Source organism: Mobula birostris, chromosome 24 (genome assembly GCF_030028105.1).
Source record: "Mobula birostris isolate sMobBir1 chromosome 24, sMobBir1.hap1, whole genome shotgun sequence".
Classification (NCBI taxonomy): Eukaryota; Metazoa; Chordata; class Chondrichthyes; order Myliobatiformes; family Myliobatidae; genus Mobula; species Mobula birostris.
In genome coordinates this window covers 62,387,770-62,403,680 of record NC_092393.1, presented here as the reverse complement: position 1 = coordinate 62,403,680, position 15,911 = coordinate 62,387,770, and the positions used below count along the sequence as shown (strand labels likewise).

Genomic DNA, 15,911 nt, shown 5'->3' with positions numbered 1-15,911 from the left:
GGTTTATAATTGTCAGATGTCGGGTTTCAGTGAAAAACCTAGTTTGCATGCTGCCCGTATAGATCTTTTCATTACATCAGTGTTTTGAGTGCACGTGAAAGCAATAGCAGAATGCAGAATAAAGTGTTACACTTACAGAGAAAGTGCAGTGCAGGTAGACAATAAGGTGCAAGGCCATGATGAGGTAGATTGTGAGATCAATGGTCCATCTTTTCGTACTAGGGGACAGTCCGATAATTTTATAACAGTGGGATGAAAGCTGTCCTTGAGTCTGGCGTAATGTGCGTACAAGCTTTTGTACCTTATTCCCAATTGGAGTTGTGGGGTGGGAGAGATTGAAGAGCAAATAGTTCTTTTGGTAAAGTGCTTTGCTCATGAAATACTTTAGCCAGGCTGAAGGTGTGAAATGTGTGATTACATAAACATGGAATAAGACATAGGAGCAGAATTGGGCCATTTGGCTCATCAAATTGAAAGTTACCACTTTGGGCAAATCCTATTGGACCTAGGAAACCTATCTGGTTAGGTTCCATAATTATTCAGAAATCAATGTATTGAGTACAGAAGATGGGATGTTATGTTGAAGTTGTATAAGATGTTGGTGAGTCTAATTTGGAGTACTGTGCGCAGTTCTGGTCACCTATCTACAGGAAAGATGTAAATAAAGTTGATAGATTACAGACAAAATTTACAAGGATGTTGCCAGGTCTGGAGGACCTGAATTGTAAGGAAATATTGACAAGGTTAGGACTGTATTCTTTAGAATTCAGAAGATGGAGAGGAGATTTGATAGGGTTATACAAAATTATGAGGGGTATAGTTAGGGTAAATGCAAGTGGGCTTTTTCCACTGAGGTTGGATGGGACTATAACCAAGGGTCATGGGTTAAGGGTGAAAGGTGAAAAGTTAAGGGGAAACTTCTTCACTCAGTAGGTTGTGAGAGAGTGGAATGAGCTGCCAGCACAAGTGGTGCATGTGAGCTCAGTTTAAACATTTAAGAGAAGTTTGGATGGGTACATGGATGGTAAGGCTATGAAGGGCAATGGTCTGGGTGCAGGTTGATGGGACCATGATGGAACTGGCTGAGTCTACAACCTTTTGCAACCTTGCAATCCTGTGCAGTAGTGTCCATATTAGGCGGTGATGTACCAGTCAGATTGTCCAGTGTACTTCCACAGATATTTGCAAGACTCTTTGTTGACGTAGCTGATCTCTTCAGACTCCCAACGTTGTGAAACTGCTGGTTTGTCACCTTTGTTCACCCAGCATATTCTTGGTCACTATGTAAATAAAAGCTTCCTCATCTTTCTTGTTCTTTTGCTTATTCCATGTGATCTGTGCTCTGTGGTCATTGATCCTTCTATCCATTTCCAAGCAAAGTTTCTTACTCCCATCAGCCTCTTTCAGTATTTTAAACACCTCTTACCTGGTCTTCTTTCCTCAACTTCTCCACACAACTAAGACCCTTCATCCCTAGAATCATTCTATTAAACCTCCCCTGTATTCCTACAAGGCTGTGATATCCTCCTTGTTTTTGGGTCCCCAGAAATGGCAGCTACTACAGTGTGAGCCCAACTGATATCTTGCTTCTGTATTACTATCATTTCAAGGATCTCAAATCTGTTTTCTTATTATTTCTGGCACTTTCAAGTATTCCACAGACATCTCTGCACTCACACCCTTGAAAATTTCCTCATTCTTACTATCAAATCAATTACTTTATACGCACAAAATGCTGTTGGAACTCAGCAGATCAGGCAGCATCTGTGAAAGAAAGTGGATAGGTAACGTTTCAGGCCCACACGCTACATCTGCACTCTCTCTAGATGCTCCCTAACCTGCTGAATTCCTAGAACATAGGACATTACAGCACAATTAAGGCCCATCAGCCTATGATGTTGTGCCAACCTTTTAACCTACTATAAGATTAATCTAACAATCATATCAACTTCTAGCATCTGCCAGCTCACATCTTCATATTAATGACTTGGCAGTTTTTTTTGCTGTAAATGAAATCTGCCATGTGCCTTCATTTTTCACCAGTCCACCGTTTTCTTTTCAGTCTATTGAATTAAATCTCAAAGTAAATTTCTTATCAAATTACATATAAGTCACCATATCAACCCTGAGATTCATTTTCTTGCAGGCATACTTAATAAATCGATGAAAGGTCACGCCCAACAGGTCTGATGGTTGAGGGGTACCACCTGATGGTGTAGATCCTGAGGCTCCTGTACCTGCTGAATCATTCTGTGCCCGATGAATAATTCTGTGACCGTCTAGGTCATTAATATACTGTACATCAGTGGGAACATTGGTTTTGTTACAGTTCCTTGTATTTTTATCTGCTATTTAAAAGTAGCTCTTTTCTACTGTTCCCCACTCTTGGTGCAGGCAGCAACCTACGCAGCAACACGGAGAGTGAGCCTGGGCTCCACAGTACAATTGTCTTGCGTCTCACGTGCAGTGACTTTGGCAGACACTGTCTCCTCAGTATAATAGACTTCTTTAGCTGGAGACCGGTGAATCTACGGAATTCGTTACCACAGGCAGCTGTGGAGGCCAAGTGTGTATGTATATTTAAGGCAGAGGTTAATAGACTTTTGATTGATCAGGGCATGAAGAGATATGAGAGTGGGGGAGGCAGGAGATTGGAGCTGAGAGGAAAATGGATCAGCCATGATGAAATGGCAGAGCAGAATTGATGGGCCAAATAGACTATTTCTGCTGCTATGTCTATGGTCTTCAATTTGTGAATGAGACTCATGGAGCTTTATCAGATGGATTCTGAAAGGCCACGTATGCATTAGGAATTGTGCTATTTTTGAATAGTTTCAACGGTTCTCTACATTGCCTTTTGTCTTGAGAACTGCAAATTAGTTTTGTTTCAAATTAGTGATGCAAAATCTTTGCCTAGTAGTGTTAATTAGGTTTATAATTTGGAGCATAAATAGGCCATTTGGTCCGTCGAGGCTATGCCAGCATTCCACGTGGCTGATTTTTTTCCCTCTCTCAACTCCAGTCTCCTGCTTTCTTCTCATAACCTTTGATACCCTTGCTAATCAAGAATCTATCAACCTTCACTTTAAATATTCCCAATGACTGTCTACAGCAGCCTGTGGCAATAAACTCTGTAGATCTGCCACTCTCTGGCTACAGAAATTCCTCTTTGTCACTTCCAAAGGGATGTCCAATCTATTCTGAGGCTGTCCCTCTGGTTCTAGACTCTCCCACTATTGGAAACATCCTCTCTGTTTAGACTTTCAAAATTCAGTAGATTAATCTCTCCGTTCTTTGAAACCTAGTACACTGCTTGCAGACCCTGCATCATCCAACTTGACTCCAAGGAGGCATATAAAATCGTGGCTGAAGTGTTTACATTTTTTCTTGGTAACTAATCTGAGGTACATTGCATTGTACTTTGATAACGGTCTACCTCTTAAATACATTATCTTCCTTGTCTGTTCCCAACAGATCTGTTAGCTCATCTGCCCTTAGGGGGACAGTGGCAGTTCTCTCTGCTGAAGATGGAGAGCAAATCCTTCTCTAGTACACACTCAGCTTCCGGCATGGTTCCAATGCAGATTTGTTTTCTTTTTCGTCCCCAATTAACCCTTTAGTAGCACGGTTCTTCTGAATATGTTATTTTCATATTTTGTAAGGATATTAACAGTAAAAGGTACATTATTGCCATCAGGGAGGAGGTAAAGGAGCCTGAAGCTGCACACTCAATGTTTTCAGAACAGCTTTTTACCCTCTGCCATCAGATTTGTCAACAATCTATGAACACTACCTCACTATAGTTGTTCTCTTTTTGCACTATATATGCAGATGTTGGAAATCTTGAGCAACACATGCAGAATGCTGGAGGATTGCTTGATCTGATGCATTTAATGAAGTGTTACATCCTGTTTGGGAGAGAGTTACTGGATTTTGACAAAAGGGTGGTGGTGTATTTGCAGGTAGGATTCAGAACTGAGAACTCATGGGACTGTGTAATGCTGCATTCCCACTGGTGCTGGGTCAGCTGTCCATTGCACATGTGGCCCGTGCTTAATGTCTAACAGTGCAGTTAAATATTGGATCCTTACATGGGCAACTGATCTGCTTCAGCTTTGCCCACCATTGATTTCTATCTCCAACTGAGAAAATCAGGTCCTGCATCTTCTAATTCATACTGATGTTGTCTCCTATGTAAACTGATGATTGTGCAGATTCTGAGCTTACCGTTGGGGTTATTTATGTATATTAGGGTGTTTATCTTGCTAGTAAACAATCAGATAGCATCATGATGTGGAAAATTATACTCAGCAAGAATGTGAGCAGACCAATTAACTCACCAGCCTTCGCCTTCCATTGCCTGATCTTGCTCTCCATAATTTGGATTTTTATCTTTTGTGGCTTTATGCATTGACTCTTCTGCAAAGGGTTCTGTATAAAAGATCCCAGCTTCCAGGTATTCATATATGCACTACCCATCCAAGCTGTCCTGTAATCAACATAGACCTTTGCATAGACTTTTCTCCGTCGCACGCCTGGGTTTGCTCATATCCTGCAGAGGATGTAAAATTTACACAAGAATCAATAATAATATGTAATCTGGTGGAAATCTCATTGAAGCCTATCAAATATTAAAAGGCATCCATAGAGTGGATGTGGAGAGGATGTTTCCAGTAGTGAGAGAGTCTAGGACCAGAGGGCACAGCCTCAGAATAGAAGGACACCCATTTAGAACAGAGGTAAGGAGAGATTTCTTTAGCTAGAGGGTGGTGGATCTATGGAATTTATTGCCACAGCTTGCCGTGGAGGCCAAGTCACTGGATATATTTCAGAATCAGAATCAGGTTTATTATCACCGGCATGTGTCATAAAATTTGGTAACTTAGCAGCAGCAGTTCAATGCAATACATAATATAGAAGAAAAAAATAAAATAATAATAAATAATAAATCAATCAATTACAGTATACGTATATTGAATAGGTTAAAAATCATTCAAAAAAACAGGAATAATATATGTTAAAAAAGTGAGGTAGTGTTCATGGGTTCAATGTCCATTTAGGAATCGGATGGCAGAGGGGAAGAAGCTCTTCCTGAACCGCTGAGTGTGTGCCTTCAGGCTCCTGTACCTCCTACCTGATGGTAACAGTGGAAAGGGCATGACCTGGGTGCTGGGGGTCCTCAATAATGGACACTGCCTTTCTGAGACATCGCTCCTGAAGATGTCCTGGGTACTTTCTAGGCTAGTACCCAAGAAGGAGATGACTAAATTTACAACCCTCTGCAGCTTCTTTCGGTCCTGTGCAGTAGCTCTCCCCCCACCCCCCAGACAGTGATGCAGTCTGTCAGAATGTTCTCCACGGTACATCTATAGGAGTTGAGGTGAAGATTGATAGGTTCTTGATTAGTAAGGGTCTCAAATTCTGCTCCTATATCTTATGGTGTTATGAAAGCGAATCACGTTTGCTGAAGTGATTAGAATTCTTTGAAGATTCTCTGTGGATACAATGGAACTAGTGTACTATGGTTAAATCTCCAGAAAACATTTGAAAAAGGTTCTATAAATTCAGTTAAAGTGAAAGGTTGAACAGGTTCGGACTTTATTCCCTGGAGCGTAAGAGAATGAGAGGAAATTTGATAGAAGTGTACAAATTTAGATAGATAGACTTTATTGATCCCGAGGGAAATTGGGTTTCGTTACAGCCACACCAACCAAGATTAGAGCATAAATATAGCAATACAAAAACCACAAACAATCAAACAACAAAATGCAAACTATGCCAGATGGAAAATAAGTCCAGGACCAGCCTATTGGCTCAGGGTGTCTGACCCTCCACAGGAGGAGCTGCAAGTTCGATGGCCGCAGGCAGGAACAACTTCCAGTGCCGCCCAGTGTTGTATCTCAGTGGAATATGGCCGAAGTCCAACAGCAAAAAGTTCAATATCTGGTCTACAAACATATTCCTCGATCGTAATATGACCCAGATTGCACCATCTGTTGTTAACCAGAACAGTAAGCACCCAACTCCTTTACGCTTACCGCTCTCAGTGCACTTCCGGTCAGCCCGAAAGTTCTGGAAGCCGTCCATGGGAAAGTTTTGATTGGGTATGTCCTTGCGCAGCCCTGTTCCAGTAAAACACATGACACTGCTCTCCCGAAATGTTCTCTGACTCCTGGCTAGCGCCGTGAACTCATCCATTTTATTACCCACCAAACTCCTCTTCTCCGTAAGTCTCTGTTGTCTCGACCCAGTCCTCTTTCCTCGACTCTGTGATCTCCCTCTGCATCCCCTGTGTGATTTCCTCCAGCAGTATAAATCAGGCAGGCTTTTTCCATTGAGGTTGGGTGAGACTAATATCAGGGGTCATAGATGAGGGGTGAAAGATGAAATACTTGAAGGGAACCTGAGAGGGCACCTCTTAACTCAGAGGGTGGTCGAGTGGAATGAGCTGCCAATGGAAGTGGTGGATATGGGTTTGGTTGCAACACTTAAGAGAACTTTGGTTCAGTACATGGGTAGGGGGGCATGAAAGGCTAGGGTCCAGATGTGGGTCAGTGGGATTTGCCAGAATAATATATTGGCATGAACTAGATGGACCAAAGGGCCTGTTTCAATGCTGTAGTGCTCTATATCTCCTAATATTTATTGTACAAAATATTTATTTTTTACAGTATTTCTTGTTTTTTCTTAATATTTATTGCTCTATATCTCTTAAAACTTATTGCACAGAATAGTGGGACGAAGGGCCTGTATTGTGCCGTAGGTTTTCTAAAATAAAAGCTCAAGACAGAGTTAATGCATTGTTCCAAGTTTATTGTCATTCTACCCTACACATGTGTACAGCTTGTTACGTACCCCGTAACTGGGTTGCCAAACCAGCAGAAATGGATCACTCAGTTGGAGTCTGGATTAATAGAACTAAGAAAGTTTTATTAAAGAAACAAGCAACACAGTACTCTAATCAAAAGGATAATGAATGCAACAGTTCAGCAATGATAAACATACATGTACACAGAATTAAGATAACAGGATCAATCAAGCTCTATCGTTGTCAAGGGGTAAATGACCAGTTTCAAAGTGATGCAAAGCTCAGTTCAATTTAGTTCAGTTCAGTTTGCAGTAATCGCTGCCGTGGGAGATGGACAGTGGGGGGGGGGAGGAGAGAGAGAGCAAAGCGAATGAATATTCAAAACGGCTTCCACACACAGACCTTCGCAGTCAGCTTTCGGGCGAATCCTTTGTGATGTCATCTGAGGTCACCGACCGTGACCCCTCCGTTTCCAGATATGATCATTTCTCTGCGGTGAACCTGGCACCCAGGCAAGGGTGGACACAGACCAGGTTCCCACCGATCGTGCCTTTCAGAACTTCCCACGGACTTGTGAGAGATGCACTGCTTCCAGGGTCTCGTTACCTCGGGTGTCGTGTGTGTGTGCTGCCTTAGCGAACCTGTCCCTTTTTATCCCCCTGCTGGGGTATCACCTGTCCATCACTTCAAACAGTTCAGGGTTCAAAGGGGGAGCTGCTCTTGACAGCTCTCTCCTTCTGTTACTCTCTCTCCCGTCCCTTCATTACAAATGCTGCTCCATTGTTTTCCTTATCTCTCTCTCTCCTGAAGACAGGTGGCAGACCAGCTGCTGATTCCACTGGTGCCAGCACAGGACAGCTACATCGTAATCTATGTGTATTCTTGTCACAAGCTAAACAAAACAACGTGTGGGTAGAAGATTAGCTACCCATCGGTAAGGTGTATTGTGTGGTATGCAGCTGAGATCAGTGCCAGACACAATTTATAAATCCCACCTGGATGAAGGCACCAAAATGAAGTTTGCCAGTGATAAGGATGGGTAGGAAGCAAATAGCGCCACAAGGAGACTCCTGTTATTCTTGAAGAACGTATCATCTGTGAGGTAATTTGGGGTCATCAGGTGTTTTGGGTCTTTCAACATGATACACTCTCACCCAGGTGATGAAGCCTTGACTTGTATTCAGACAGCATGTGCTGCAGATCCCTATGGGCTTGCTCTCTTCATCCAGAGCCATCTTGAGGCTAGATCCCCAAGGAGATAGGCTGAGTGAAAAGATGAAAATCTGGCAACTGGATAACAATGTGGGACATGTGCAATTGTCCATTTTGACAGGGCAGATTTAAAATAACCCATTTTCCAAAAGATGAGAGATTGTGGAGCTCTGAAATGCAGCGGTGTCTATGAGCACAGTGATAATTCCCAAAGGGCAAGCTCATGGGAAAGCCAGTGTTATTGTTCATTGCAAGGGGAATTCAATGCAGACGCAAGGGTGCAGATGTGCACATCTACGCACAAAAAGTCGGAGGAACTCAGCAGGTCAGCCAGATCTCTCCAGAGATGCTACCTTATCTGATAAATTCCTCCAGCTTTGTGCGTGTTGCTGCAATTAAGAACAAGTGAAGGCAAATCATGCTTCAGTTGTAGATGTTATTGGAAGTTTTATTTTGATTTATTTAGAGATTTGGCACATAACAGCTCCTACTGGCTCCAGCCCAATCAGTTATATGATCAATTAACCTACTATCTGGTATTTCTTTGGAATGTAAGAGGAAATCAGGACATCCTGAGAAATCCACATGATCGCAGGAAGAACATACAAACCCCTAAGAGACAGCAGGTCTCTTAAACCCCTAATGAACCCGGGTTGCTGGTGCTGTAATAGCATTACGCTACCCATGTGAAACTGTGCTGCCCGCCTTATTAATGAGAACTCACCTGGGCTACTGTGCACAGTAACAATATCTTTGTGCAAGGAAAGATGTTACTATGTCTGAAGTACTGTAGTTTGGAGTATGTTTGATAGACCAATACTTGGAATAGGTTGTACTGGCTGGGCTGTATCTGCTAAAGTTTAGAAGAGCAAAGAAAGACCTTGATAGAAACATGCAGATCTTGATGAGGTGGATATGGTGAGGCTCTTCCTCCTTGTGGGGGAAATTAAAATGAAAGCTTGCTTTTTAAAAATAAGGGGTCAATCATTTAAGGAGATGAGGCCTTTGTTATTCTGATACACATGAGACTGGATCCTGTTACTGCAGTGGAAGCAGATCTATTGAATGTTTTTAAGACAGAGGGAGAGATGTTGTCGATAAGCAAGGAGTGAAAGGTTATTGGCGATAAAGGTGAAAACAGATTTAAAGTTACAATCTGATCTTTAAATAGACAACATGTTTTAAGGCACCAAGTGGTTTATTCCTACACATACACATACGTACACACTAAGCTGAGTAATAATTTAGAACATAGAACATATAACAGTACAGGGCTTTTGATCCCTGATGTTGTATCGACTTTTTAACCTACTCTAAGATCAGTGTATCCTTCCTTCCTTTGTAATCCTCTATTTTTCTTTCATCCATGAGCCTTTTGTAGCCTATTAAATGTCCTAACCACTCTCTGTGTAAAATAAATAAATAAACAAATAAATAAATAAATCTACTCTGACGTCCCTCTTATACTTCAATTACCTTAAAATTATGCCCCCTCGAATTAGTGATTCTGCCCTTGGAAAAAGTTTCTGGCTATCCACTCTGTCTACCTCTCATCATCTTATGCACCTCTATCAATTCATCTCTCATCCACTTTCACCTTGAAGAGAAAAAACCTAGTTTTCTCCACTTATCCTCATAAAAGACGCCAAAAATCCATAGAGCATCCTGGTAAATCTCCTCTGCACCCTCTCTAAAGTTTCCTGTAATGAGGCAACCAGAACTGAATAGAATACTCTGTGTGGTCTAACCAGGGTTTTATAGAGCTGCAACATTATCTCACGGCTCTTGAACTCAATCCCCCAATTAATGTTGGCCAATGCACTATACCCCTTCTTAATCACCCTTTCAACTTGCGTGGCAACTTTGAGGGATGTGTGGATGTAGACTCTGAGATCCTTCTGATCCTCCACACTGCTAAGAATCTTAATAGCAAATAGCAATCAAGTCCCTGACAATGAGATGGGCATGCTGTCAGGGGTCAGTAAGTCACATGATGATGGGGCAGTTACCAATTTAGGAAAGCTATGAGTCCTCTAACCAGACATGAGTGGAGGACAGCCTGCGGGCAGGGGCGATTGGGACAGGCAGCAGCCACTCTCTGCTCCAGCAATGGTTGCAGCTGTGTGGAGAAGGGTTTGTGGTGCAGTCTGTAGTGTGCATCTGTGCCTCTGAGGTTTGTAGCTGTAACAAGTACGCTGATGATACCATCGGTGGTTGTACTTCAGCTGCACATTGCTTCTTTATCAGAGTATGATTTGCTCTCGTTTCTGACCATAATAGTGATACTGTAGCAGCACGTTATGCTTATGCCATCATTTTCCAAAATGTTCCACCTATGTGTACAGTACGTTTTTGACTGACTTGTAAACTCTGTGTGCAGGACAGGGTCAACATGATCCAACCTTATAAATGGCAGAACAAATTGCCTTGGTATATCTGACTAGCAGTCAGTCAGGAGCAAGGAATTAGAGATGTGCAGGAAATGCTCTGTGCTCCTGGTGTGGGTTTTGTTGTATGGGTCAGATTGTTAGGGATTTCACCATGTGCCTAAACCCTCTCAACATCCATTGTGACAGGACCACAGGGAGCTTCGCTATCCAAGCCTTTCATGCTGAGAATGAGGGTGTGTAGATTATCCAGGTGTTAGACTACTTTACTTGGCCGCTGGGGAATACTCTAACTGCAGGAGGTCATTGTTGGGGGAAAATATGTCACAGCAAATGAAGCTGGAAGAACTCAGTAAGTCAGGCAAAAATCATGGAGAAAGGCGTTTTGCTGGCATGTGCCATCTAGAAGAATGTTCTGTTTACGGGACTCTGTAGGTCTGAAGGGGAGAGGTGTGATCTAGGTACAGATGCACACCAACAACTGACCAATCTCAATAGAGAAACTCAGAACCTTGGAGTAGACTAAACATTTCCTATATTGTTTGTCTTCATACTACGGCTTGACTGAATTCTCCTCAAGGCATGCCCACTTTGAAGAAATTTTCCTCCTTATCTGGAATGGGACATCTGTGTATCTCTCTCACACACAGTATAAGTTGTTTTTCTAAAATTCCTATATGCTGTTTCACACCTCTAATGTGTCTTCTGTCTGGACTTCTACACACTTTCCACTTCTTTGGAACTTGTTTGCTTTTGATCAGACAGCAAGGGGCATCTCCAGTGCAGGGCTTTCTGTATGCAGGTCCTTTCACTTAAACTAAGGATCTGGGCCAGAGAGCCACACAGAGCAGTCTACCCCTGGGGCTGTTCAGAGTTCCAGGCAACAAATTGTTGCTGAGTCTATTTGATCCAAGAGCCTGGGTGTCTTGGCTGGTGGGTAGGGGAAGTATATAGTGCTGCTGGCTCATTGGAGACCTCTTGGAACAGGAGGATGCAGCAAGAACTCAAGGTTCAGTTTATTGTCGAATGCAGGAGTCCATGTGTGCACAGGTGCAATGACAAGCTTACTTGCAGCCGCATCTCAGGCTCATCGTTTCATATTAGCATTTACATTTAAAACATAAATTTTATAAGAAGGAATGGAATTAGAACAAAGACCAAGTTCATTATAGCAGAAAGCTATCCACAGGCAGTGATTAGGGAGGGTTGTTTAGGTCAGTTCAATGACTGAATGATTGAAGGGAAGGAGTGTTCCTGAACCTGGAGATGTGGGACTTTGGGCTTCTGTATCTCCTGCCTAACGTGAGCTGCAAGAAACTGGCGTGGCCCAGATGCTGAGGATCTCTGATGATAGATGTTGCCTCTTTGAGGCAGCACCTCATGTAGGTACCTCTGGTGAGGGGGGGGGGATGTGCTCCTAATGTATTGGTCAGAGTCCACTACTCCCTTCAAATTCTTGCATTCCTGCGCGTTCAAATTAATGTACCAGACCAAACTGGAATGCATCTTGGACAACGAGGATCACGTTTGCAACATTTATAACAGTTATATTAAACTGAATAAAGTTAATTTTTATGAAAATAAGTAGAAAAATGCCAAAAAAAAACAACAAAACACTAGCCTGGAAATAAAGGACTGAAAAAGAGCGTCAATGGATTCAGAGTAAAGCAGCGCCCTGCTCCGCCCTGTCACACATTCCCAGGCATGAGAACGTTGATCAAAGACAGGCAAAGACAAAGATTAGCATTATTTATTACATCTACATGGAAACACACAGCAAGATGCATTGTCTGTGTCAAATCAAATCAACGGGATTGTGCTGGGCTGCCCACGCTTCTGACACCAACATAGCATGCACACAATCTACTAACCCTAATCTGTACACCTCTGGAGTGTTAGGAGGAAACCAGAGCACCTGCAGGAAACCCACATGGTCACGGGGAGAATGTACAAACTCTTCACGGACAGTAGCAGGGATTGAACCCAGATCTCTCAGCTGCTGCTGCAGTTGCATTATGCTAGCCATCATGTGACTCTGTTACCCATAGGCAAAGGAAGCATGGTGCTTGCTACTACCCTTCAGAACAATGGACCATTGTACCCTACTGTTTAATACAACAAAACTGTTCCCTAGATTTGGTCACCATTTCCTGTGTGTCTCTACTTTGCCTGTGCTCTCAGTTGCCATATGTTGTTTTACACCCCAGCCTTTATTGGCCAAGACACATGGTGTTGTGAGTGATGTGTAAAACAACTTTTTTCACTGTACCTCAGTGCACATGACAATAATAAGCCAACTATTACTTCACACAGACCCTAGAGTCCACACTGAGACGATTCCTACTGCTGAACATCAACGGCTGGTGGCTTTTCTTCTTCCGAGAGCTGATTAATGATTATACCTGGAGTGAATGGTGTGTGTGATCTGTCTGTCTCACTGAGTTCACAAGGCAGTATGCGAGTGTACAGCTGTCGCCTAGATTGTTGAAGAACAATGGGGGAGCTGAAGGCGAGGCTGATGAGCACTGAAGTATTCTAGGAACATTGTGCACCCATTCTCCTGCAGGTCAACTGCTAGTGAATTCAGTAATGATTATACTGTTTATTAACTCTGGTCGGGCTGGGTGAAGACTTCAGATCAGAGAAAGATTAACATTTGTCACATATACTGTACATCAAAACATACAATAAAATCCATCATTTGTACCAAATCAAATCAGCAAGGATTGTGTTGGGGGCCAGGTCACAAGTGTCGGCATGTCCACAACTCGCTAACCCTAATCCATACATATATGGAGTCTGGGAGGAAACTGAAGCACCTGGAGGAAACTCACATGGTCTCAGGGAGACAAAAACTCCTTCAGACGGTGGTGGGAGTCAAACCCCTATCTTACAGATGATGCTGTGAAGTATTAACTAACTGCTACACTACTATGCTGCCACACAGCTATAGGTAGTGCGGTGAGCTCATTGTCCCTACAGTTCTCATGCATTGATTTGCTGTAGTTTTTTAGTTTATTTTTGCTAGACAAATGACGAGCTGTTATGTGAACGATCTGCTGTCTCTACTCTATTCATACGCTTCCTCTCATTAAACTCAGTTACATTCTCTGGAGAAAAGGGGAGACCATCAGGGTCAGAATTGCCATACTTAAGGTGAAGCATTAAATATAGGCCTAGTCATGGCTTGAATCAGCTCCTGGATAAGCAAGGACCTGGACCCTCTGCAATTTTCCTATCACCACAAATAGGTCTATAGCAGATGCAATTTCACCCACTGTCCTCTTGGCCTTGGATCACCTGGACAATAGAAATTCCTACATCAGGCTGCTGTTTATTGATTACAGCTCAGTGTTCAACACCATCATACCCTCAGTTCCAATCATCAAGCTCCAAAACTTGGACCTCTGTACCTTCCTCTGCAGCATTACCTTTGACTTCCTCATCAAGAGACCACAGTCAATGTGGATTGGAAATAAAACCTACTCCTTGCTGACAATTAACACTGGTACACCTCAAGTATACATGCTTAATCCACTGCTCTAATCTCTCTATACCTACGAATGTATGGCAAGGCACAGCTCAAATGGTATCTGTAAAATTGCTGATAACACAACTATCATTGGCAGAATTTCAGATGGTGACGAGGAATGAGATGGATCAGCTGGCTGAGTGGTGTTGCCACAACAACCTTGCGCTCAACATCAGTAAGACCAAGGAATTGATTGTTGACTTCAGGAGGAGGAAGTCAGGGAAGCACACACTAGTCCTCACTGAGGCTGCAGCACTGGAAAGGGTGAGCACTTCCAACTTCCTGGCTGTCAACATCTCTGAGGATCCATCCCGGGCCCAATGTGTTGTTGCAATTACAAAGAAGCCACGGCAGCAGCTATATTTCATTAGGAGGTTGAGAAGACTTAGTATGACACCAAAGACTTGAAAATTTCTACAGATGTACCATGAAGACATTCTAGTTGGTTGTTTGACCAAATGGAGCACCCAGAGGAAACCCATGTGGTCATGGGGAGACATACAAACTCCTTATAGATAATGTAGGAAATCAAACCCCTATCTTACAGATGGTGCTGCAAAGTATTGACCCACTGTGTCCTTGCCCTGGGAACGTGTGATGGGGCCAAGGTGCAAAATATTTGTATTTAATAGCTCAGTAATATTGTAAATAGATTATTTGATTGAATATTCTTGGTTGTTTACATAATACATTGTGGGTTACGAGGGAAGAAGGGGGTGGGAGAAAAAATGACTGGAAGGAGAAATCAATGTTCATGACATCAGGCTGGAGGTAAGTCTGTGTTGCTAAGATATGAATTGAATCTGGGAAATTTGGATATTCTTGCAAAATGTCCTGGGCAGATCATTAGATGTGTATTCTGTGAAAGAAATTTCAGGGAATTTTCTGTAGGTGTTTTTTTTAACCAACTGAATTATAATCAAGTTTTTCAATCTGGAGTTTATGTTCAAAGTTGCTTCTCAGTTTTTGGAGCAGTGGTTACTGTGATTCAGCAGTGATTCTGCTCTGGAGTAAATGATAAAGTGGACTACACCTCCATGGTGTCAGTGAACACCATGATGCCTGCTAAACACCACAGGCACTCACCTCTCTCTGGCCTCTCATACTGGACACCTGCCAAATGATCTGGCTCAGCAGGTTATTGGATCATGTATCCTCCAAGCTTTGAAGCTGTTGGTCTATCAGGTTCCTGATGCTGTGATGTTATGGATTGAGAACAAGGACCTGTCTGACTTGACAAATCACAGTACTCTTCATGGGTCTGCTTCTTCTACAGACTATTACAGAGATTGTAGGCAAACAGTTTGTTGAGGACAGATTGTTTAGAAGTCCCCTCAATATGAAATGGCATTTAATGTACTTTTTCATGAAGCTCTGAAGAGTCAAGCTGTATGCCATGGTGACAGGAGCTTTGTTTTATTAGTGAAGGTAAGGTGCAGTTCAGGCAAGTGGAGTAACGCAATAACCACGTTACATTTGTTACACATGTTGTGGCACAGTAGTGTAGTGGTTTGTGTAATTTTTTACAGCACCTGTGACTGGGGTTCAGGCCTCTGTAAGGAATTAGTAAGCTCTCCCCATGACCACATGAGTTTCCTCCAGGTGCTCCCGTTTCCTCCCCACAGTCCAAGTCACTAATGGGTTATGGTTAGTAAGCTGTGGGCATGTTATGTTGGTGTGGGAAGCATGGTGACTTTTGTGGGCTGCCCTGCACATCTATGGACTGCGCTGGTCATTGACACAAACAACGTTTTTCACTCGCAAACACGAGGAAATCTGCAGATGCTGGAAATTCAAGCAACACACATCAAAGTTGCTGGTGAACGCAGCAGGCCAGGCAGCATTTCTAGGAAGAGGTACAGTCGACGTTCTGGGCCGAGGTCCTGACAAAGGGTCTCGGCCCGAAACATCGACTGTAAGTCCTGACGAGGGATCTCGGCCCGAAACGTCAACTGTACCTCTCCCTATAGAT

General features: G+C 42.9%; 1 protein-coding gene and 1 long non-coding RNA gene across 5 annotated transcripts in view; one reads left to right on the top strand and one right to left on the bottom strand.

Moving 5' to 3' along the window:
• abcc3 (ATP-binding cassette, sub-family C (CFTR/MRP), member 3) overlaps positions 1 to 15,911 on the top strand; it is a 193,077-nt gene that overhangs the window by 35,832 nt on the left and 141,334 nt on the right. For 2 of the 3 annotated variants that reach the window (XM_072242476.1, XM_072242473.1), the window contains exon 2: positions 14,037 to 14,203. The exons of the other annotated variant lie outside the window; for it this stretch is intronic. In XM_072242476.1, coding sequence (XP_072098577.1) covers positions 14,037 to 14,203 — 167 coding nt within the window. The remainder of the gene's footprint in view (positions 1 to 14,036; positions 14,204 to 15,911) is intronic. 3 annotated transcript variants of the gene reach the window in all.
• Positions 1 to 15,911, bottom strand: part of LOC140187310 (uncharacterized) — a 110,267-nt gene that overhangs the window by 35,322 nt on the left and 59,034 nt on the right. For both annotated transcript variants that reach the window (XR_011883058.1, XR_011883059.1), the window contains one exon: positions 4,341 to 4,552. This is a non-coding gene — a long non-coding RNA (uncharacterized lncRNA). The remainder of the gene's footprint in view (positions 1 to 4,340; positions 4,553 to 15,911) is intronic.